Source organism: Heloderma suspectum, chromosome 5, assembly GCF_057233095.1.
Source record: "Heloderma suspectum isolate Gila_16-S chromosome 5, 16-S_ref, whole genome shotgun sequence".
In the NCBI taxonomy this organism is placed as follows: Eukaryota; Metazoa; Chordata; class Lepidosauria; order Squamata; family Helodermatidae; genus Heloderma; species Heloderma suspectum.
The window spans coordinates 17946325-17969208 of record NC_139462.1 but is presented as its reverse complement, the minus strand read 5'-3'; the positions used below and the strand labels follow the sequence as shown (position 1 = coordinate 17969208).

At 41.3% G+C, this 22884-nt stretch overlaps 1 protein-coding gene across 2 annotated transcripts in view; it reads right to left on the bottom strand.

Annotated features, from left to right (window-relative positions):
* Positions 1-1290: 1290 nt before the first annotated feature.
* BMP2K (BMP2 inducible kinase) overlaps positions 1291-22884 on the bottom strand; it is an 88806-nt gene continuing 67212 nt past the window's right edge. For both annotated transcript variants that reach the window (XM_084855432.1, XM_084855433.1), the window contains exons 15-16: positions 21826-21939; positions 1291-7547 (exon numbers count right to left, since the gene is read on the bottom strand). In XM_084855432.1, the coding sequence (XP_084711558.1) occupies positions 6109-7547; positions 21826-21939 (1553 nt within the window). In that variant the 3' untranslated portion in view covers positions 1291-6108. The remainder of the gene's footprint in view (positions 7548-21825; positions 21940-22884) is intronic.

The following is a 22884-nucleotide window of genomic DNA, read 5'->3' as shown; positions in this document are numbered from 1 at the left end:
TGTACCTGATTTGGTGTGTGTGTCAGTTGAGCAGCAGAAGACTGAGAGGTTGAGGCAGGGTGATGGGGCGAAGTAATGGTACTAATTTTAATTTGTAAGGATTATTAGCTCCGAGATACACAGAAGGGAAAGGTCTACCAGGTTCTCTTGTCACTGCCCAACCTATGATAAAGGCCAGATGGAGGGCTTAGGTTCAGTCCAGTTAAAAAAAATCTTAAGCGGCTGGCCCAGATCCTCTGAGACTTTGGTATGCTGCTACTAATCAAGACAAGATGGGTTTAGTGGAACTAATGGGTGGGATAAAACAGCTTCCTATGTTCATATTCTTGTTCCTGTGAAACCTGTAAATGGGTTCTCAGGTGGACTTGAGCCTTGCTCCTATCAGTCCCTGTGTGTCTTCTCTTCCTTTGGAGTACCAGGTCTGCTCTGTGTAGAAGTAACTATGTCTGTAACAGTGATTTGGCAGAAAACAGGGACCATAGGAATACTACGAGTATAGTTTATTCCACAAAGCAAATGCCAAAGAACTGGGTTCCTTTTAGGCTGCTTTATAGCACACTTATCCTGCAAATATAACTAGCATGGCTTCCCTCCAAGTTATACTGAGGTGTAGTTCTGAGAAGGCACTCAAGGTGTCAGAAAAACTCAAGCACTCAAAAGACAGTATCTCAAAGTTCCATGGGACACAGTATGACTTAAGAATGACATAACTGACGAGCTGTGATGGGGAAGGCTGGGTTAAGTTGTATCTACAACATGGTGCCCTCCAGATTGGTTGGATACAACCCCCATCATCCCTAGCCAATGGCCATGCTGGCTGGATGATGGGAGTTGTAGGCCAGCACATCTGGAGGGCACCATGTTGAAGAAGGCTGACTTAGCCTAAGCACTTGGAACAAGTTGAAGGATCATGATACAAAGAATCTGTGGTGGTGATCTTCCCTTTCTCTTGGCATATTTGGTCTACATGAGTAACTTCAGTAACAGTGTAACTAGAGGCACTACTATTAAAGTATGTGAATCTAATAGGCTAAGGACATCTGCAGCATGTGCTCCAATAGTTTGTTCCCCATGGACTTAGATTTGTTTATCTCTGAAAAGGTACAAGATATTTGAAGGAATTCCTAAAACAAGCACACCACTGGCATTGATTGCAGCAAGAGAAACTTACAAGAACTGTAAATAATGCAATAAAACTTCACGAAAAAACATACACAGGAAACTCAAGGCCTACCTACAACACTTCGGTTCTGTTGCAAAATCACACAATTAGGAGATGGGTCTACAGAATCATGGTATCTGGTTTTGTTTGTTTATTTATTTATTTAGTAACAACTGAAAGTTGTTTTCTCAGGTACATCAATTTCACACAAAAGTGAAAGTTCTGTATTAGTGGTACACACACAAAAAGCTTTAGAAATTTCAAGTCTAACAAGAAATGGAAGTGTAATTTGAAAAAGTGCACTTAAAGCTGTTTGCCAGCAATTAACATATAGCATTATGCTGTTTTACTCTTGAGTGAAACAGTGATGTCCTAGTCACAGAAACCAAACTTGGCAATAGACACTATTACTATATTTCTTCTTTTCAAAGAAGCGCTCTAGAAAAATAACTGGGCAGCCATCATTTTGCATTTCCCCGTTACTCTTTTAGCAGCTTTTGGCTATACTTGTTTTTTTGAATGCCATGAAAATGATTGTGACTGCAATGTTATGTTTTAGATCACAAACTCCAAGAGATATGTGATGTGTGCGTGTGTATGTTGTATATATGTCTCTCTATATAAAAATACACCCTATCATATAAAAATCTTCAGATAAACTCTAGATGCTCTTCTCACAGTAGTAGCTATATCCATTTATTCTCACAGTAGGTTTTTCTTATTTTGGGGAGAAAAGTAAGGACTTCTGGGCAGCTCTCCCCCCACAACTTAGGCATTGATCCTGACCCTCTAAATTATTGGGTGCTTGCCATTGAGTTAAACAGATGCAGAATCAAGCAGAAAGATATAAGCTCTTCATTTATACAGGCTAAAAAGGAAGAAAGTATCCCCAAATTGATATTTGGATAGCAGGTGGTAGATCCAACTTGTTTCACCAAGCTTTACAACAGTACCGTTAGAGAACAGAGTTACACAGATTTGGATGACAGGGTACAGTCACCATGAGGTGATTTTACCAGAAGAAAAAACATGACACCTGATATTTACCGTGTTAATTTCAAATGTGCTCCCAAAGGCTGAAAAGTAAGTATCTGCTTCAGTACAATAAAAGCATCTTAGGGTGACTATAGAGTCAAATGTAAGAAGTGATTCTGTCCCTAAGATTAACTACACAGCTGATTTTGGAAGATGCACTGAGCTGTCTGCTGTAATGGAAAAGATCAAACCATTGAGAAAATATTGGAGGAGAAAAAAACACCCTCACCTGGGCAGTCACTGGTATGAATCAACACTTCCCAACCTTCTTACTATTTCAGGAAAGACCATGATAGATTCGATTGCAAATATATGCATACATACACACATAATACAAAGACATCTCCCCAAAAGGTACCGATTACCTTTTTCTATGAAGTCCAGAACTGAAGGGAAATTCAAATTATTAATTCTGCAGCTCTCGGCAAAAGCAAAATAGGCAGAAATCCAACTTTGTGGGGTCTGCCAGTATACCGCAGCAATCACAAAGGACAAAAGAAACCCCATACCATTCTTATTTACAGTAACCTATGAAAATAAAGTCTTATGCAAAAGTGTCCAGTCAATAAGAATACATAAAGCAAGGAGGGTATTAAAGACCCAATTTGAAAGCAAAGAATGTTAGAATAATGTGAGTGGCCATGTCTATTTACTTTGGCCTTGAAGTTATGCTACAGAATGTATGTCTAGGCCCCAATCCTGCAGAGCTCCATACATCTTCATCCATACTACCAATCTAACAGCACAGGTTGAGCGATGCTGATATCCTCCAGAAGACTCTGCTGAAGAATATGTCAAAGCACCCATGGTGAGGACTGAAAAAACTTTAAACGTTTTTGAACCCAACCAGTTTTTGAGAGAAGCATCTGGAAAATCTATAAATTAATGAGAATCATGCAAATGTGCTACGTCTAGCCTCCCCACCACTGAATTATTGCAGGATCGATTTTGCATTCCCCTCGGTCAAAGGCATTTCATATGTCCATATAAGATGTACAGAATGGAATTGTCAACAACAGACTACATAATACAAGGAAAACTCTCCCAGCAAATGCAATAATGTCAGTTATTTCACACAAATAATGCAATGACCCAATTATTCTAAACATAACTTGTTCATTTTTCATAGCACAAATTGGGATCTTTCTAACCACTTTCTGAAAAAGCTTCTAGCAAGCTGTGGTGCAGAGGTACAATTTTCAGACAGTTTGGAATATAAATATAAGATGCCAGCTTACATCATACACTATCCCCAAGCCAGAGAAATTTAGTTAAAACCACTTGGACAAGTAGCTGTGATTTAAGTCCCATGAACTGCAATGGGACTTCAACGTGACTCTGGGGCTGGTGGTGGATTTTATGCCCAGGAAACCACCTACACCTTTAGAAACATATAGAGACACTACTGCATTGGGATCAGACTGTTGCAATAAGTTCTTGTATTAACTCTGGAATTCCAGCCTGCTATGGTCACGTCAGTCATGACATGTTTCCTACATGGAAAGTCCTTCCATATAAGAAATAGTCACAGGGATAAATAAATGTAATCTGTAGGCTCTCGAGATCTATTTTATTGTGTGTTCATATGCTGGGAAGCCATAGCTTATCACTTTCTGGGTAGGAAATCTGGTCATGGCTGAAGCAGCCCTTAGACAGAAAGCTATCTGGCTGCAGCTTTAAAATCACAAACTTTTTATAACAAAATCTGTATTGCTTTCTAAGGCTTTGGCACAAGAATAAAGGAGCAGGCATTCTGAGGTACATGCACAGCTAGTAATTTTTAGCCATTATGTGCTTTACAGAAATATTTAGTATCAGAAGACAGATACCTAACTGACCTGGGATTTGTGCTTGATATGACAGAAAGGGAGCAGGGCAAGAAACATATACCTAGAGAGCTTCAAATCTTATCTTTAAAAGATTGCCAGAAAAACTCATTACATAAAAGCAGCACTTTTTCTAAAAAGTACTTTTTAAGGTATGTTTTTAAGGGATCTCAATCCTTCACCTCTTTCAAAATTCATCCTTGTTACAAACGTCATGTTACAAACTACAAAAGAGTGCTTCTCCTTTGATATTTTGCTTTCATACAGTGGCTGGAGGACAGAAACCACCACTGGGCACCTTTTAAGGAAATTCATTCACCAGGTATTTAACCTCCCCCCATTAAAGATTAGATTTCATGTTTGTACAAGTTCATATTCAAGCAATACCCAGATACATCCAGAGTCCCAATACATGTACCTTGTGTTTAGATGTACAGAAGTGCTTCAGTTCAGATTCACACAGATGTGAATGATTATGCAAGGCCCAAGATCCAGAGATGTCAGGCTTGCATGCACTCAGTGGAATTTGTAACATTATGTATAAGCAGTTGACCCCATACCACAAACTAAGTTGCTTTCAAGCATTAGTCCAACACACACACACACACACACGAACTACACTGCAGTATCTCTGGAGCCTGGCCGTACACTACTGTGCAATTTAGATACAGTAGCTCACTCTGTGTTTTCACACCCATCCATTTCAGAGAAAGTCAAGCTGGCCCAGACTTTAGCGTAATGAACTGAAAACATGGGAGATATTCAGCTAAAGCTCCAACTGCATTTCAGGCTGCCATTTGGAATGGCCATAGTGGATCTAGAATGGACCATAGACAGTCAAATACATTATGAACACCTTCACCCAAGTGGAAAGTTCAAAGATGCATCATGTACTCACCTTCTAAGTTCTAGAAATTTTTAAGCAGTGTCTCAAGGGCACCAATTGGCTCAGAGGTAAGTTATAGCAGGACATGGTGGTCCTGGCTGTAAGGCATTGTTGGTTTATTATGCAGTTTACTGACAGACTCAAATCAGTATCAATTTTTGTAAACCTTCCAGTTTTATACCTCCTTTGCTGGAAACTGCCTGAATTCAAGTTACAGGTTTCTTTAGAGCTAAGTGTATTATGCATGAACTCTTAGAGAGGTACAACCTTACGAGACAAAATAAAAGTATTAGGTGAGAGCAATTTTAGAAAGGGATTAAAAACATTTTAGGGTATACACAGTTTATCTGGAATACAAACCCCCAGTAAACTGAACCAGACATTGGATGAAATTCCTACTTAATATCTTTACAAGTCTGAACTTGCTACAGATTTTCTGGCTTTTGTTTTCCCTGCCTTGTCAAGCACTACATGCAAATAAGCCAGGCTCTCTTCCGAAATGAACTGTGTAGTCTTCAAATTGCTGCAGAATCCAGCTGTATACTGTTATTTCCTCCTTTCCTTTCCAACTTGCTCTAATATTGTATTCCACTATGTTCTTGAGGTCTCAAGAGTTACAACTATCCCTGTTTTACATTAATGGCACTTACTGGGAAAAAGCAGAGTTCTGGCATACACATATAGAAAGGATTGTGTTTCTTTGTATATGTTCAGGAACTGGTGTCAAGCCAGCAAACTCTGATGTTCAGAACAAGTAAACCTTCAGAACAAGTAAAGTGAAGTAACTCTAGATCAACCTGGCTTATTTAGGCATTTTCTCAATTTTGGGTTGATAGATCCTGTCTCATCTGGCCAGTTACAGTACACCACAAGTCAGACCCTTCCATCTCTTTGTTGAAGTGTAACTGCACTATAAAAAGGGCACAATGATTGTGTGCAGTATAGTCACAGGCAGTACCCACAACAATACTAGCCTTTGATTTCTCTTGTGGAAATCTGCTCTTATTGAAACGTGTTCATCTCCTTACCATCTCAATATTGTATGCTTAACATGGCAGATTTTAAAATCTTAGGATCTAGTCAGAGTTGAGAAGGAATATGCTGTATTTAAAAAATAAATCAGTTTCTTCTCAGTTCAACCAGATGGATTGTGGCTGTAAAATCCAAGTTAAAAAATGCAGATATGCTCCTGGAAGAATCTACTGTTTGGAAGGAAATGGAGCAGCTCCAAATGGATCCAATTCTACTGCCTGTTGCTGCTGGCTTTGTTGAGATGTCACACTTGGCACAACAACTTCTGTGAAAGGAACTGCCCCAAAATCATCTGTTAATTTTACCCCATCACCAGAATGAATGCTGCCAAGTAGTGAATTCTGCCTAGGTCTACCAGGCACTACCGTGTTATGGTCCCCACGATTATCAGCCAATCCTTGGTGCTGTGGAAGACGCACCAATTCTGTGGGGTGGAAAGGCTTGGCTCCGAAGGGATCCAGAAGAGCATCATCTGTTTGCAGAGGGTTGACTCTGTCTTTGCTATCTGACAGGGTAATACTTATATTTTCCTTGGAATCAGAGATAGTCAGAAACTCATTACTACTCTGAGAGTCCCGACGACCACCTTTTTTGTGCCTACGGGCTCTCTCTGGCGTACGGTAACTGGGCTTCAATGTCTTCTTGACGCTAGTTGGAGTGCCATGATGGCGCTTCCCATTGCTCTTAGATACTTCCTGTTTCATGCGTCTCTGGCGGGAAGAGAGTTTCTGCAGATTTCGTTGTTGCTGCTTCACTCTTTGCTCCTGCTGGCTCCCAGCTATCTCCTCAAATGGGATAAGCCCAAAGAGGTCCTCTTTGCTCTCATTGCTCTTTGAGACAGCAGTAGGTTGGAATGGGATACAGCCAAAAACATCCACACTTTTGGGAGATAAGGGAGAAGGCTGGTTTTCAGAACCTGAAATCAAGTCATCCTGCTGAGATATTTTTCTGCTGAATGGGGCTTTGGTGAAGACATCAAAATCATCCTGATCTTGTTCCAAACCTGGAAAACCAGCCTGGGGAGAGAAGTCTTGGCTTTCTTTTTGCTTAGGCTCTTGAGGCTGAAGAGCAAAGAATGGAACTGCTCCAAAGACATCAAATTCTTGTTTGGGACTCACCTTGGTCACTGTACCTGGCAACTCAGACAACACAGAACACAGTACAACAGGCTCCCTACCTTCAAAACTGCCAGTCCCCTCTCTGTATCTACTGCAAGGCACCTCCTCTACAGCCCTAATATGACCAGAATCAGACTCAGAACTTTGCTTATCATCATCTTCTGCATCTTCCTCAGAATCCATCAGAAGGGGGTGCTGGCCAAAGTTCTCGGGTTCAGTATCATTGTCATCCATGAAGTCTCCATGCTCGCCCTGCAAAACCTCTTCATCTTCTTGCTCATCCTCTTCCTCACTGCTCTTAGGAGAAGGAGGGTCTGATTCAAAGTCACTCTCTGATTCATCACTTCCTTTTTTTATGTGTCCTTCTGCCACCTTTTTCCTGGCTTCATGGTCCTCAGTAACCAGGCTTGACAGCTCATGTTTGGTTGGGCTCCCTCTCTTGTTTTCTAGATTGCTGACCAAATTATTAATTTCATTTCCTGGGGAACCTGAAAGAATGAAGAATATGAAAGAGAACTTCAATTTCATCTTAATATTTCACACTCCAAACACACACACACTTAAGTCCATCTTGTTATGAACTAGGATGAACTACATTTCCTTGACAGAGCTAAATGTCACAATAAACTGAAGGCAGATCAAAAGATTAGATTCATCACTGTGCAGTAATTTTTGCAAATATTGTACTGTTGGATCTGCATAAAGCTATATCAGTTTATAGAGGCCTTCCTTGAGTGACCAGCTGTGGTTTATAAAATTCAGAATTTGTTTCCTTTAAAATGTTTTAATTATTTGTTTTAACTTTGTTGTTCACCACTCCAACAACCAAATGAGTCTGAGAAGCTTGTAAGCCAGGCATGACTGAAATAAATCCACCCTGTTTGTCAGTGTTCCTCCAGTTGGGAACAGAGTATGGGCATTCCATTCTTAACTGTTATTTATGATAGCAATTTCATAATAGCAACTATTAATTATAATCCTCTGCAAATTTGTCTAATTCTTTTAAAGCCATCCAATTAATGGCTATCACCACAACTTCGGGCAATGAATTCTGTAATTAGAAATTGTGTGAAACAGCTTTCCTTTTTCCCCCAGAAACCCTAGCCAATGTCAGCAAATTATAAATTATAAGGAGCTGCCTTAGTGGTTGGAGCATTGGTCCATGAAGTGCAGTATGTTTACTCTGGCAGTAACTCTGCAAAATCTTAGGCAGAAGTCTTTCCTGTCTGTTAACTTAAAACCTTTGACCAGAGATACCAAGGACTGAATGTGGAAAGCTCTAGCTGTGCAGTTCAGCCCCTTCCTTATCTTCCTCAGCTAACACCAGGTTCTATTGTTTGGAAAGGGAAAAATAGTACCTAACTAACACAATTCAGCATCTTCTATCTGTTTACAATCATTCCTACTCAGCTCTTCCAGCAGCTGGAAACTCTTATGCCTCTGCACCACTTGCCTGCCCCACCCCCAACTACAAATTCCCAACTTAACCTTTCCTTCTAGATGAAATATACTACACCAACAACCACTCTCCTATCTTACCACTTTGTATTTTTCTATATTTTCTCCAACTGTAAAAAAAGAAGCCTTTGAGTTGATTGTGGGAGGGTCTGTACACAATATTCTAATACTGCAGTGCTGTGCATGTTTACTCAGAAGTAAGTCCCACTGTGTTCAATAAGGCTTACTACCTAGTGTGTTTCGGATTGCAGCCTAAGTCATCAGGGGCGCAATCCTATCTCCCCTAGACAGCATCTGAGGGACATAGGATATTTTGGAGCCCAGAAGCCATGCTTCCCTCTCCCCCCGCACTCTGCCCTCAGTAGCCAGCACCATTCTCTCCACACTAGCTATGTCTCCACACTTGGAAATGGAGCACAGACACAGTGAAAAGGGAGCAGTCCCGGGGTCGGGTCAGAGAGCACAGAAGCTCTTTTATGCAGCTTCCTATGCACATCCCGGCCTCCTTCCCTCCCCCTCCCTGAAGCCTCACCTAGACAGACAAAAATCACCTGTCTAGGAAAAATGCGGGGTGGCCAGAGCATGGAGGCAAGGATCGCCTCCATGCTCCAGCTGCCCCGCATTAGATTCTTGGCAGCTTCTAACTTCGGAGGTTGCTGACTATCAATGTAGGATTGCGCCCTAAGTTTTATGAATATGATACAACCCTATCGTCAACTCCTTACTGAAGTATTCTCTAACACTAAATGTGCCTTTTAAAAACAGCCACACATACACACACATGGAGTACACTGAACTGATGTTTTCAATGAGCTTTAGACCAGGGGTGGGGAGAAGGTAGATCTCTAGATGTTTGGGACTTCAAACCATTGGCCCCTGCCACCATGGCCAATCGTCAGGAATGCTGTGAATTGGCCCAAAATTCCTAGAGATCTACTTTCTTCCCATCCCTGCTTTAAACTATGACCCCCACATCTTTCTTGGGTGGTTTATAACACATTTAGGTCTTACCAATTTGCATGTGAAGTCAGTATTATTCATCCAAATGTGCATCATTCTATTATTGAACTGTATCTCATCTGGCTCTTACCCTGTTTGGAGAGATCATTTTGGAGCTCTTCAGTTTCCCTGGGATTTTATTATCCTGAATGCACTGACATCCACAAACATGGCCATTTGACTTCACCCAGCTCCATTATCACAGCAGATCTTTAGGGGACCCCAATGTTTACATCACTCCGTTGTGGAAAACCATCTGTTTATACTTGCAACGTACTTCCTGATTTTAAAGTAGATACAGTTAATCCCAAATCCCATTCTGTTCCCATTCTGTTGCCTTGAGACTGGAGAAAGAAGAACATCATACTCTGGCCTCATCCATCAGCCAGAAGATCAAGGGCCACTGGGAGGCTGCACCCTGCCAAGAAGAACATGAGAGGAAGAGACTAACCTGGACCCATCCATTCTCAATAAGGTAAGATACTCCCTGCCTGCAGGCTCACAGTCTAATATACACAATCCAAAAGGAATGGTGAGGAAAGCACAAATTGTGGAGCATCTTCTCTGGTCAAAAGAGCTGATGCTTCACAACTTGCTTTCCTCATCATCCCTTTTGGATTGTGTCTATTAGATTGTGAGCCTGCAGGCAGGGAGTATGTTATCTTTCCGTTTCTGTACAGCACATAGAAAATTTTAGGTGCTTTGTAAGTGTTAAATAATCTGAGTTACCATTGTCATTATTATTGTCAAAGCTTTTGAAAATCCAAGGTTCTCTATCCATATGCTTCTAAAGAAATTAGTATCCTGAATAAATTCACGTTATGGTTTACTTCCCTCCATTATGTAAATTGTCTTTTTATTCCAGCTTTCTTTTTCTTGAGTTTTTAATAAGTTACAGATGTATAAAGACCTGTCAAAACTTCCTTGAAAGTTCAAGTCCCTGATCTACCTTCGGGGAATTAAATACGCATGAATGTTTAATCTTTGGCTAGTGGCTTTGGTGGAGTCATAGGATATATGACGCATCTCAACAGAGCTCCCTGGAGCATCTGTTAAGTTGGCACCATGACAGGACACCTAAATAGGCTTCTCTCATCTTCTTGTTTCCTAATGCACATCCAAAAACATATACTTTTTAATAATGGGCTAAGTGGTTCAAACTGGCTGGGTCTTTTGAGATGTAAGCTTCGAGGTGTTAGAAAGGTGCGTCCAGCCACTGGGTAATTTTCTGATTTGCTAGTTAGACCACTGACATAAGAAAAGGAGGTTATTGCATGACTGGTCAACACTATTGTTAGGCCTGAGGCCTATAGCTTGTGTTTAGTTAGAAATAGTTATCTTGTTGGTTTAAAAGGAATACATGTGATTAATAAATGTGAAAATAGTATTTTTGGCTGAAGGCAGAATTAAGGGTGAATGTAGAGGAATGAGTTACAAACCAAATGAAAGACTGATGCAACTCAGAAGCAAATCACAGGATGTTTAGAGAGATATGCTCCTGACACCACCCGCCCCTTCTAACAAAGGTAAGACAAAGACTGCTGCAATCCGAAGAACGTGTGTGCAGCATGATGGGGCCAGAAAACAGTCTGTAACGTTGACTATTGCTGGCTGTCAGAATTTTGCAATTAGTTGGAGGCATAAACCATAAACAAAAGAGTATAATTGAGGACTTCAGACAAGAACCAGGGGAGAAAAGCATCCATCTGCAGCCAAATGAGCTCGCTCGCGCACAGAAGGCTTCTCTTGTCCCCCTAACACACACGATTCGGAACTGGCCATTTCAAGTTGGGGAATTGTAAGTATGAAAGTGACTTTCTAAACAATAGCTTAGGTAAACAGGATTGCTTTTATTGCTTTTACCCCTTCGTATGAAATTTCCTCAATAAAATTGATATGCACAGTGTTAACTGCAAATACATGTGCTGATATCTTATTCTCCCTAATAAGATCCACACAACTGGGTAACATTTTAAATCAGCCCAAAGTAGTGCATAATGCTATCAGAGTTTGCTCGCTCCATGAGAGCCTTCCTTATACCATCTGACTGGAGGCCAAATCCTCTCTGTAGTGAACTCTGTATATGCTCTGGGACCCAAGACACTACTCAAGTAAGTAACATGTAATTAGGCTAAGTTAGGTTGACTTTTTTGTTTTATTTGGAATTCTGTGCATGTGCGACTATTGCCTTCCCTTGTTTTTCCCCCCTTTTCCCCTAAATAATTTTTTATATATGTTTGGATATTTGGCTGTGTTGATTTAAAAAGGAATTCTCATTAAGAACTCTTGGTCCCACGAAGTGCTGCAGTCACAAAACTACTGCTTGTGTTCTCAGGAGCTTTACGTTATGTTCAGTTCTATTTCTCGGCTTTGGGAAAGAAAATCCAAAGCACCCTTCTTGCTATTTTTCCTAGGGCTGAGCTGAAAGGAGGGGGCTTTGGCAAAAGGGCTCCGAAACTCACAAGCAGCTGGACAGACTACAGTGTATCAGGAGGTCCATCATGATTGGTGGCAGCCTATCAGTAATGGGGGGGGGGGGGGCTTGGAAAGGAATGGCCCTTCCCCCTCCCCCTTCCAGTTCATAACAGATACTGTCAAAGAGGGGTTGCCTCCTTTGATTTCTCAGATCAGATATGGTACTGATCTCAGATTATACACACTAGTGCCTGCGTATGCTTTTTTAAACTTCCAAACTCCCAATGCTTTTTACTTTTGTGTCCTGTCTTTTAGACTGTAAGCCTAAGGGCAGGAATTGCCTTATTACTGATTTTTGTAAGCCACTCTGACAGCCTTTTTCAGTTGAAGATTGGGGTAAAAATCTTTGAATCATCATTATCAGATTCATCAGCTGTTCAGGAGAGAAGTACTAAACCTAACCTTCCCCCCATGCACACAAACAGCTGATTGGTGGGATTTTAGCTATTAATCACGGGAGGTTCTGAATGTAAGTGTATACTGTATATACAAGTCCGATTCAGCCACACTTGGAAACCTATATACAATTCTGGTGACTGCATCTCAAAACAGGTATTTATCGTAGAACAGGAAAAGGTGCAGAAAAGGCAACCAAAATGATCAAGGGACTGGAACAACTCCCCTGTGAGGAAGGCTTACAACTTTAAGAGCTCTTTAGTTCAGAAAAACAATATGCAAGGAGAGACATGACAGAAGTGTGTAAAATTATGCATGGTGTGGAGTAGGTGAAAAACTTCTTCCTTTCAGAATACAAGGGTCATCCAATAAAGCCGAATGGTGGAAGACACACGACAGACAAAAGGAGATACTTCACACAGCAAACTACGGAATTTGCTACCACAACAGGCAGCTTTAAAAGCGCGGGGGGGGGGGGGATCCATGGAGGATAATGCTATCAATAGCTTTAGTCACGAGGGTTATATATTACCTCCAGTACCAGACTCAGCATGCCTCTTGCTACCAGCTGTTGGTGAACACAAGCAGGAGGGTGCTATTGCACTCATGTCGTGCTCGTGGGATTCCCATACGCATCTAGCTGGGAACAGGAAGCTAGACTAGATGGGCCTTTGGCAGGATCCAGCATGGCTGCTGTTGTATACTAAATGTCTGCTAGATGCCCTAAAGCAGAGGTGGGCAACTTCCAGGAGTCAGGAGGCACATTACGCCCTGGAACCCACCAGAGATTGTACTCCACTCCTACTGAAACTTGCTGTGATGGTGGCAAAAACACAGCAACCTTGCAAGTGAGCACGCATGCGCACACCCCCACCATAAAATGTTGTAAGCCACAATATTTTATAGGATGTAAAATCATCCTTTTCAGCACCTCAGCAACTGGCCAAAGTGGGAGGAGAGCACCTAGGTCAGCCTTCCCCAACTTAGTGCTCTGCAGATGTGTTAGACTGCAACTCACATAATCCCTAGCCAGCATGGGATGACGGGAGTTGTAGTCCAACACATCTGGAGAGCACTAGACTGGGAAGACTGAAGGGCCTAAAGATTCAGTAACCTCCCTGCCTCACTAATACAGAGTAATAAAAAAATTCAAGATATATCTGCACAATTGGAATGAACAGAAACATAAGGAGCTTAGAGTTTTGAACTGTTTCAGGTTTGCTTCTGGTGTCAGATTCTTCTTCGTGTAGTGCATTTTATTTTATATCCAAATTAAAATGTGGATTAGATCCCTTGATGTGATGCAGATTTCCCAAAGGAATAGCCATAATGCAGAACTTAAGAATTCCATGTCATCTAAATCCTTCCATTTTAAACATTTGCTTAGATACTATTATTGTTTACATGGATGTGATTATTTTGTAAGATTAAAAGCTTAATCTTTCCACATAAGTGTAACACAACATTTATTGTTCAAACACCACTTTTCAAGCTGCTATCAGTATGAGCCATTCTTTTATCTGCATATGCGGAAACAGCAAGCATGCATTTCTACTTTAACACATTTAAGAAAATGCTGATATTAGAAAGTGAAGCATTTCATCATTTTAGGCATACCATTTGTAAGACAGAGCGTTTGGTTTGGATAAACACAGGGGTGAAAGAAGCCATCGTGGCTTCTCCCCCCACCCCCTCAAGTGCCGCATGCGGACCGTCATTTGCATAATTACCCGTGCTGCAGCACAGGTTGCCGTGTTAGCCGAATCTGGCGTGCTGGTGATGGCTTCATACCCACCCTACAACCCACGACTTGCAGTGGGGGGTTGTAGGGTGGACACAAAGCCACCCCCACTGCACCACATGCCAGGTTCAGACATGGCAACCGGCGCTGCAGCACGGGTAATTATGCAAATGATGGTCCACAATGGCTTCTTTTACCCCCGTGATCGTCTGAACACCCTCAATAAGTTCTTGGTTGAAATGAGTTTTGAACCAGGAACTCATGTAACCTTCTGTGGATGCTTCCATCTTCAACATACCTGCGATCCATCTTATTTCCTTTGAAGTCATGTGTAAGTTTCCACAGATGTAACACTGATTTCTAATTTAACTTCATGGGAGCACCACATTCAAATTCTCCCAATCTCAAGTATGAGCCATTGCAGTTTAACACTACTTCAAACAATACTATTTTTAAAGTGCATTCACACACACACACACACACACACACACACTTACTCATACACATGCACATATAGCATTAAATCTACTTTTAAACCCAATTCAGCTTTTTGTACCAAATAAATCCATATTTCATTTAGCATTGTTACGTTTGGTAAATGCCCAAGAGGAGGGAATCTCAAGTTCATTTTTAAATTAATGCCATAACAATGTTGTAATAAGGCGCTTTAACATCAACATGCAGAAAAGATTTGATTGAAGTAATCTCTAAACTGCTCCAATGAACATTTCAAATCTAAATTTATGAAGAGCTGAAGAACTTTATGGTATAACATCTGCTTGCAATGTACTGTGCAGATTACATCACTTCTAATCAGGTTTCCTCTGGCAGAAGGCTATTGTTCTATCCTCAAATCCAATGCAGGTAGAACATCTTTAATCATAAGATCCCAACCTTCAAGGAAAAATTCTGTTCTGATGTTCTTTTTCTAGACATCCAAATATAAGAGGATGAATGGCTTGTAACAACTGGAGTAATTACATGCCTTCTGCTAGTTCATCATTTCAGGGGTTGGGAGAAAGCAGAGGCATAACCATTTTAAAGCTCCTTCTGAATTGGTAACATACTGCCATCATCATTTCACAGCAATTTGCCACATGTCAGCTCCAAGGATTGCTGAGACACATCAACTAAATCTGCACTATTCTTTGGCAACAGGCAGAGTAACAGATGTCCAACACCGTGCTGGATTTAGGGACTGCTTACTGCTCTTATTGTAAGAGATAGACAAAACCTGGAAATTACATTTCTATATGTTTTTCTTCATCTCATATAAAACTTTAAACTTGTTGTTACATCAGTATAACAGATGCCTCTTTTATTGATTGATTGCATTTATATCCTGCCTTTTTCTTTTCCTTTTGCAAGGAACCCAAGGCGGCTTACGTTCTCCTCCTCCTCTCCATTTTATCCTCACAACAACAACCCGGTGAGGTAGGTTGGGCTGAGAGTCTGTGACTGGCCCTTAAAGACGACAAATCTATATACATGGCTCATGTTTACTTCACCCCATAAATGCTCTCTCAAGGTTGATTTAAATTTTCTGCATTGGAATTACGACAAGAAGAATCCCACAGTTTCAGATGGCTACAGATCTATTTTTAAACCAGGAACGGACAGAGGCTTCCTCCAAACACATGCCTCAATCATCTCTTTTTTAAAATCAGTTTTTATATAACTGATATCAAGTATGGCTGAATGCCCATTAAGAGATTTTCAGATGACAAAAAATATAGTTATTTATTTGCTTTATATCCCGCCCTTCCTCAGAAAGAGCCCAGGGCAGTGAATAATCTATACAGAACACATCACACAAACCACATTAAAATCATGACTCTAAAATCACAAACATATAATCCATCAACACAATAAATCAAAGACAAATAGAGCACTTGCCTATACCCCGCAAACCTGCACAAATAAACAGGTCTTCAACTGGTGCCTAAATGACAACAGTGTAGGGCCTGCCAAATCTCTACTGGAATAGAGTTCCACAGTCAGGGTGCCGCAACTAAAAAGGCCCTGCCATGTGTGGTTGTTCAACAGGCCACATTCCTCAAGGGCACCACAAGTAAAGCCTTCCCAGCCAATCATAAATTCTGGAATGGTCAGTATTGGGGAAGGTGGTCCTTCATGTACCTGGGTCCCAAACTGTTTAGGGCTTAGTAGACAAGGACTAACACCTTGCATTGAGCCCAGTGGCTCATTGGCAGCCAGTGCAGAAATTTCAAAACTGGATCACATCCCACTGCTCCTGTCAACACACAGGCAGCAACATTTCCACCAGCTGCAGCTTCCAGACAATCTGCAAGGGAAGCCTCCCATAAAGAGCATTGCAACATTCCAATGAGGTCGTTATCACAGCATGGACTACTGTTCCCAGGTTATCCTAGTCCAGGAATGGCTGTAGCTGGCCATAAGTACTCCTTGCTACTGAGGCCATTTGAACCTCCAATGACAGCTTTGAATCAAGACGTACTCCCAGACTACAAACCTGCTCCATCAGAGAGAGTGCTTCTCCATCCAGGACAAGCAATCTACCTAATTCCCAGACCCAGGGAATGTAGGCTCTGGCCCACAAAAAATGTGTTGGTTGCCACAAGGTGTTTTTCATGTGCAACAAATTAACGCCCCTCCCAGTTTAGTTATGCAAGACGCTCAAAAGGTGCTTCATAAATTCACTTATACAATGCTGTGAGGTATAAGCTTCAACAACAGCTAATAAGCCATATATTGTACATTTGGGTTTATAAAACAGAAATGAGGGCCATTTAATAAAACGTGAACAAGTGTTAGTTACCCTATATAATTTACAAGGTACCACAAATGCCCATATGATATAAAGTAATACATTAATTCACTGTGCATAACAAACACTCTCTTCAAACAACATCACTGTGCATAACAAACACTCTCTTCCAACAACCTAAAAGACGACTTTATACATGGACTTCACCAGACGGTTGACACCAAAATCAGATTGACTACATCTTTTGTAGCCAAAGGTGGCGGACATCTATACAGTTGGTAAAAACAAGACCTGGACCTGACTGTAGTTCAGATCACGAACTTCTTATTGCACAATTTAGAATCAGACTAAAGAGAATAGGGAAGACCCACAGATCCGTTAGATATGAGCTCACTAATATTCCTAAGGAATATGCAGTGGAGGTGAAGAATAGATTTAAGGGACTAGATTTAGTAGATAGCGTCCCGGAAGAACTATGGACAGAAGTTCGTAACCTTGTTCAGGAGGCGGCAACAAAAAACGTCCCAAAGAAAAAGAAAACCAAGAAGGCAAGATGGCTGTCTGCTGAGACACTGGAAGCAGCCCAAGAAAGAAGGAAAGCAAAAGGTAACAGTGATAGGGGGAGATATGCCCAATTCAATGCAAAATTCCAGAGGTTAGCCGGAAGAGATAAGGAATTATTTTTAAACAAGCAATGTGTGGAAGTGGAAGAAGATAATAGAATAGGAAGGACAAGAGACCTCTTCCAGAAAATTAGAAACATCGGAGGTAAATTCCAGGCAAAAATGGGTATGATCAAAAACAAAGATGGCAAGGACTTAACAGAAGCAGAAGAGATCAAGAAAAGGTGGAAGAATATATGGAAGATCTGTATAGCAAGGATAATAGTATCGGGGATAGATTTGATAGTGTGGTCAGTGAGCTAGAGCCAGACATCCTGAAGAGTGAGGTTGAATGGGCCTTAAGAAGCGTTGCTAATAACAAGGCAGCAGGAGATGATGGTATCCCAGCTGAACTGTTTAAAATCTTGCAAGATGATGCTGTCAAGGTGATGCATGCCATATGCCAGCAAATTTGGAAAACACAAGAATGGCCAACAGATTGGAAAAAATCAACTTATATCCCCATACCAAAAAAAGGAAACACTAAAGAATGTTCAAACTATCAAACCGTGGCACTTATTTCAAATGCCAGTAAGGCTCAAGATCTTGCAAGGTCGACTCCAGCAATTCATGGAACAAGAATTGCCAGATGTACAAGCTGGGTTTAGAAAAGGCGGAGGATCTAGAGAACAAATGGCCAATATCCGCTGGATAATGGAGAAAGCCAGGGAGTTTCAGAAAAACATCTATTTCTGTTTTATTGACTATCCTAAAGCCTTTGACTGTGTGGATCATCACAAATTGTGGCAAGTTCTTGGTGGTATGGGGATACCAAGTCATCTGGTCTGCCTCCTGAGGAATCTGTATAACGACCAAGTAGCAACAGTAAGAACAGACCACAGAACAACGGACTGGTTTAAGATTGGGAAAGGAGTACGGCAGGGTTGTATACTCTCACCCTACCTATTCAACCTGTAGGCAGAACACATCATGCAACGTGCTGGGCTTGATGAATCCAAGGCTGGAGTTAAAATTGCTGGAAGAAACATTAACCATCTCAGATATGAAGATGATACCACTTTGATAGCTGAAAGCGAGGAGGAGCTGAGGAACCTTATGACAAAGGTGAAAGAAGAAAGGGCAAAAGCCGGGTTGCAGTTCAGCCTCAAAAAAACCAAGATTATGGCAACCAGCTTGATTAAGAACTGGCAAATAGAGGGAGAAAACGTGGAGGCAGTGACAGACTTTGTCTTTCTAGGCGCAAAGATTACTGCAGACGCTGACTGCAGCCAGGAAATCAGAAGACGTTTACTTCTTGGGAGGAGAGCAATGACAAATCTTGATCAAATAGTGAAGAGCAGAGACATCACACTGACAACAAAGGTCTGCATAGTGAAAGCAATGGTATTCCCCGTAGTAACCTATGGCTGCGAGAGCTGGACCATAAGGAAGGCTGAGCGAAGGAAGATAGATGCTTTTGAACTTTGTGGTGCAGGAGGAAAATTCTGAGAGTGCCTTGGACTGCAAGAAGATCAAACCAGTCCATACTCCAGGAAATAAAGCCAGACTGCTCTCTTGAGAGAATGATGTTAAAGGCAAAACTGAAGTACTTTGGCCACATAATGAGAAAACAGGATACCCTGGAGAAGATGCTGATGCTAGGGAAAATGGAAGGCAACAGGAAGAGGGGCCGACCAAGGGCAAGATCGATGGATATTCTGGAGGTGACGGACTCGACCTTGGGGGAGCTGGGGGTAGCGATGGCTGACAGGAAGCTCTGGCGTGGGCTGGTCCATGAAGTCATGAAGAGTCGGAAGCGACTGAACAAATAAACAATACATTAATTCTGAGTGCCTGAGTTTGCTTGTTTTACTTTTCCCTCCTCATCCCTTTTTCCATTTGTGCCATGTCTTTTAGATCAAAGATGGGGAACCTGTGGCCATCCAGATGTTTATGACAACATCCATCATCCCTGACCACTGGCCATGCTGACTGGGCTGATGGGAGGTGGAGTCCAACATCTGGAGAGCCACAGGTTCCCCATCCCTGTTTTACATTGTAAGCCGGTAGGCGGTGTTGTTTTTATTGATCTAACTGCTCTGGGAACCTTTTCAGCTGAAGAGGGGGGTGGGGGGTGGATAAAAATCATTTAAATTTTAAAAATCAAGTATAGAAATGATCCTATACCTTTCAATAGCGGTAGGCAGCCTGGTGACCTCCAAATGTTTTGGACTACAACTCCCACATTCCCTGTACATTGGCCATGCTGGCTGGAACGTATGGGAGTTATAATCTAAAACATCTGGAAGGCATCAGGTTGCCTACTCATGGTTATATAATAGAATTAAAGTTCATTTTCTCAGATGTTCCCCTTGGAGAAATCAAACAGATACTGGTAGGTTGGAAACTGTTTATAGCTCCAAGAGGAACAAGCAGATTACGTATCTTTCGGTAATTCAGCATAAGCAAACATGCACCTCATAGGGATACCCTATATCATGAAAGAATATCATGAAAGAATAGTACCTTTTCACCTGGACATTTTACAAGATATCCTGCATCTGATGCACAATCTTGGTCTTTGTCATTGGCCAGGGGACCCAAGGGTCACTGGGAGGTTGCAGCTTCTGCCTCCCAGCAAGAGGAAGACCAGCATGACCACAACCACTGGCCAGAGAAGGAACAGCTGCAGAAAGCTGGCTTCCAACCGCAAGTTACCCTCGGTGCCCTCAGACTGCAGAAATGCAGGGAAGCACACTCTGGCCTCTGCCATCAACCAGAAGAATGAGGGTAGCTAGGTCAGTTGAGGCAACTTTATCCATGCCAGACCGCCAGCAAGAGAAGATCAGCCTAGCCCTGACTGGAAATAAATGCCTGCTTACAACACACCACTTTGTTTTGGCATTGTCAAACTGATCTCCCTCCTCTACCTTTCCCCTCTACTCCCTTTTCTCTTCTGTGTCTTCTCTTGCCTGAGGGTAGGGCCTATCTCATTTTTAAAAAAATGATGTGAGCTGTTTGGGGGCCAATACTTTGTCAGAAAAGCAGGATACAAATATAATAAATAGCTATGCCTACTGAATATCTCCTCCCTATGCACTTCTCCATCATTCCATTCCCATAAGATTATGTTTGGATATAAAAGCTAGAAAACAGTTTTCCAAGAGCTAAATGTAGGTTTATATAGATCAGCAACAAAGGTGTTCAAGACATTAAGTACTGTAATCAAAACAATCAAAACTGCACAATGGTCAAGACTAGTAGCCTGTATGATTGTGTTCATCGTCCACCACTACCAGTGGCAAGGAGGATGAGATCAAGAAGGCTGCCTACCTTCTAGGAAAGCAAAGCCAAATTATATTGCAAACATAACCATCTGATGAAGGTAAAGTCCATAACTGAAAAGACATCATTTAAGGCTTAGTTACTTTAGTATAATCAGGATGACATGGCAGCCCTAGTCCTTCCTCAGCTTTTAAAAGAATATGGATGAAAGCTGGAAGTAACAATAGGGACAGCAGCCTGGGAATACAGCAAGAGTCAGTACAAAAAAAAAAAAAGGAAAAAGGAGCCTAGAGGGCAAAATGGCATGGAAAATAATAAAGCTCAACCAATTAAGAGATATGGCTACCTAATATACTGTAACATGCAATTTGATCATAGCAAAGTACAGTGAAAAAGGAAGGTTCATGGTAAACAGAAAGATGACTATAGCGGAAGATGTCTGTCAAAAGCTGAACAGGTTAGCAAAAATTGTATTGGACATAAGAAGATTTCAAATAAGTGAGTCTTTGTAGCTAGGGTTCAGTAGATGTTGGCAGAAACTACAATTTCTGGAGTCTAATCAAGTATGGAAATACAGTCAAGATTCTATCAAGTTCCAACTGTGAAGACTGTATATATCAACTTGTAGGATCTTTCCCATCTCCTCCAAGATGCTTCAGACACATGTTATAAGAAACGTGACAAGCACAATGTATTCTCAGAGCTTGTATAGCTATTAGCTGTTGAGTATAGTGACTGTAGTAGAAAAGATGGAAACCATGCAAACATACTTTAAGGTCTAACACAATACACTTAATTATTTCCAGTAAGCTTACCAGAGGAAGAAAGCCTTTTAAATTCAGTAGTAGATAGCAAATGTTAATCATTGGGCATGAAAACATCTTGATTTAGGCTGGGCTAGATATGCACTGGGAATAGTCAAGATACTGAAGAAATAAATTAATTTGGGTCTCTGGAATGTTTGACTTCAGGAAAGAACCTGTGCCATCTAATCAGACCCATTTCTTTTCTATCAAGATATATTTACATGAAAAGAAGTGATGTTACATTAAGTAACTTGCCTGGGTGAGAAATGAAAGGTACAGAACCAAAGGGATCTTCTGGAGGATGGTTCTGTGGAACAGAATGTGGCTCCACATTCTTATCTGAGGATGTTCTCCTCTCCACGAGCTTGTCTGCAAAAATAAAAATGAAACAAAACAAAAAAGTAAAATAAAAATGGCAGCTTTTTACGCCAGTTAAAGATATACTTAGAAGTCTCTTCTAATACCAGCTCTTAATGGGGTTCATGGGCACAATATCCCAGAACACTTCTTGGAAGCCCCACTGAAATAAAAAAGTTGCAGAAGCACACAACACAGCAAACACAAAACCTCAATGTCAGCTTCCCATAACCCAACAATTCAGTCAAGCCAGATAGCAAGGTTCAATGCCACTTCCAGAAATTGCCCAGGTTTCTGAAAGTGTCCAAGGCAAAGGGATCGCACAAATATGGAGCAGCCACAGAGAACATGCCTTCACAATGAAGGTGTAAAAGTCAAGAAAATCCAAATGATCATAGTTTGGCATAACTGGGCACAAATAATTCTGGATCAATTAGAACTGACAAAGACTATTTAGATTCTCAGAGGAACTGTTTTTGCAGTCATTCAAAACTTGTTTTGCGTTGTGTGAGGTTTTAAAACTAGTTGAAGAACTTATTTTCTTGAACCAACTGGCTCTGTCCTTTTGTTGTTTTGCAGCAGCTCTTCTCTTGGTTCTAAGTGTTGCACAAGAGACTGTTGTTCAAAGTCAAATACAATGCACATACAAGTATTTGGGCATGTCTACAGCATCCCAGCCCATGTACTTTCCAAACATTCCAAATAATTACATATTCAGTTCTAATTATATTGACTTACGCAAGCAGAAGACTGCTCACACAATGGGAACTTCCCAACCCCTCCTCACTACTGCAGCCTCCAGTGCACCCCCCCAAAAGCCACTCCTGAGGTTTCTATACTCCTGCAAGTGCAAGGTGCCTCTGCCTAAGTTTTTACAAAAAATTCCCCTCCTGTTACAGCACCCCTGGTCCCATCCCATGTGGTTCTCAAGGATCCCCCAACCCACAGGAGTAGCTT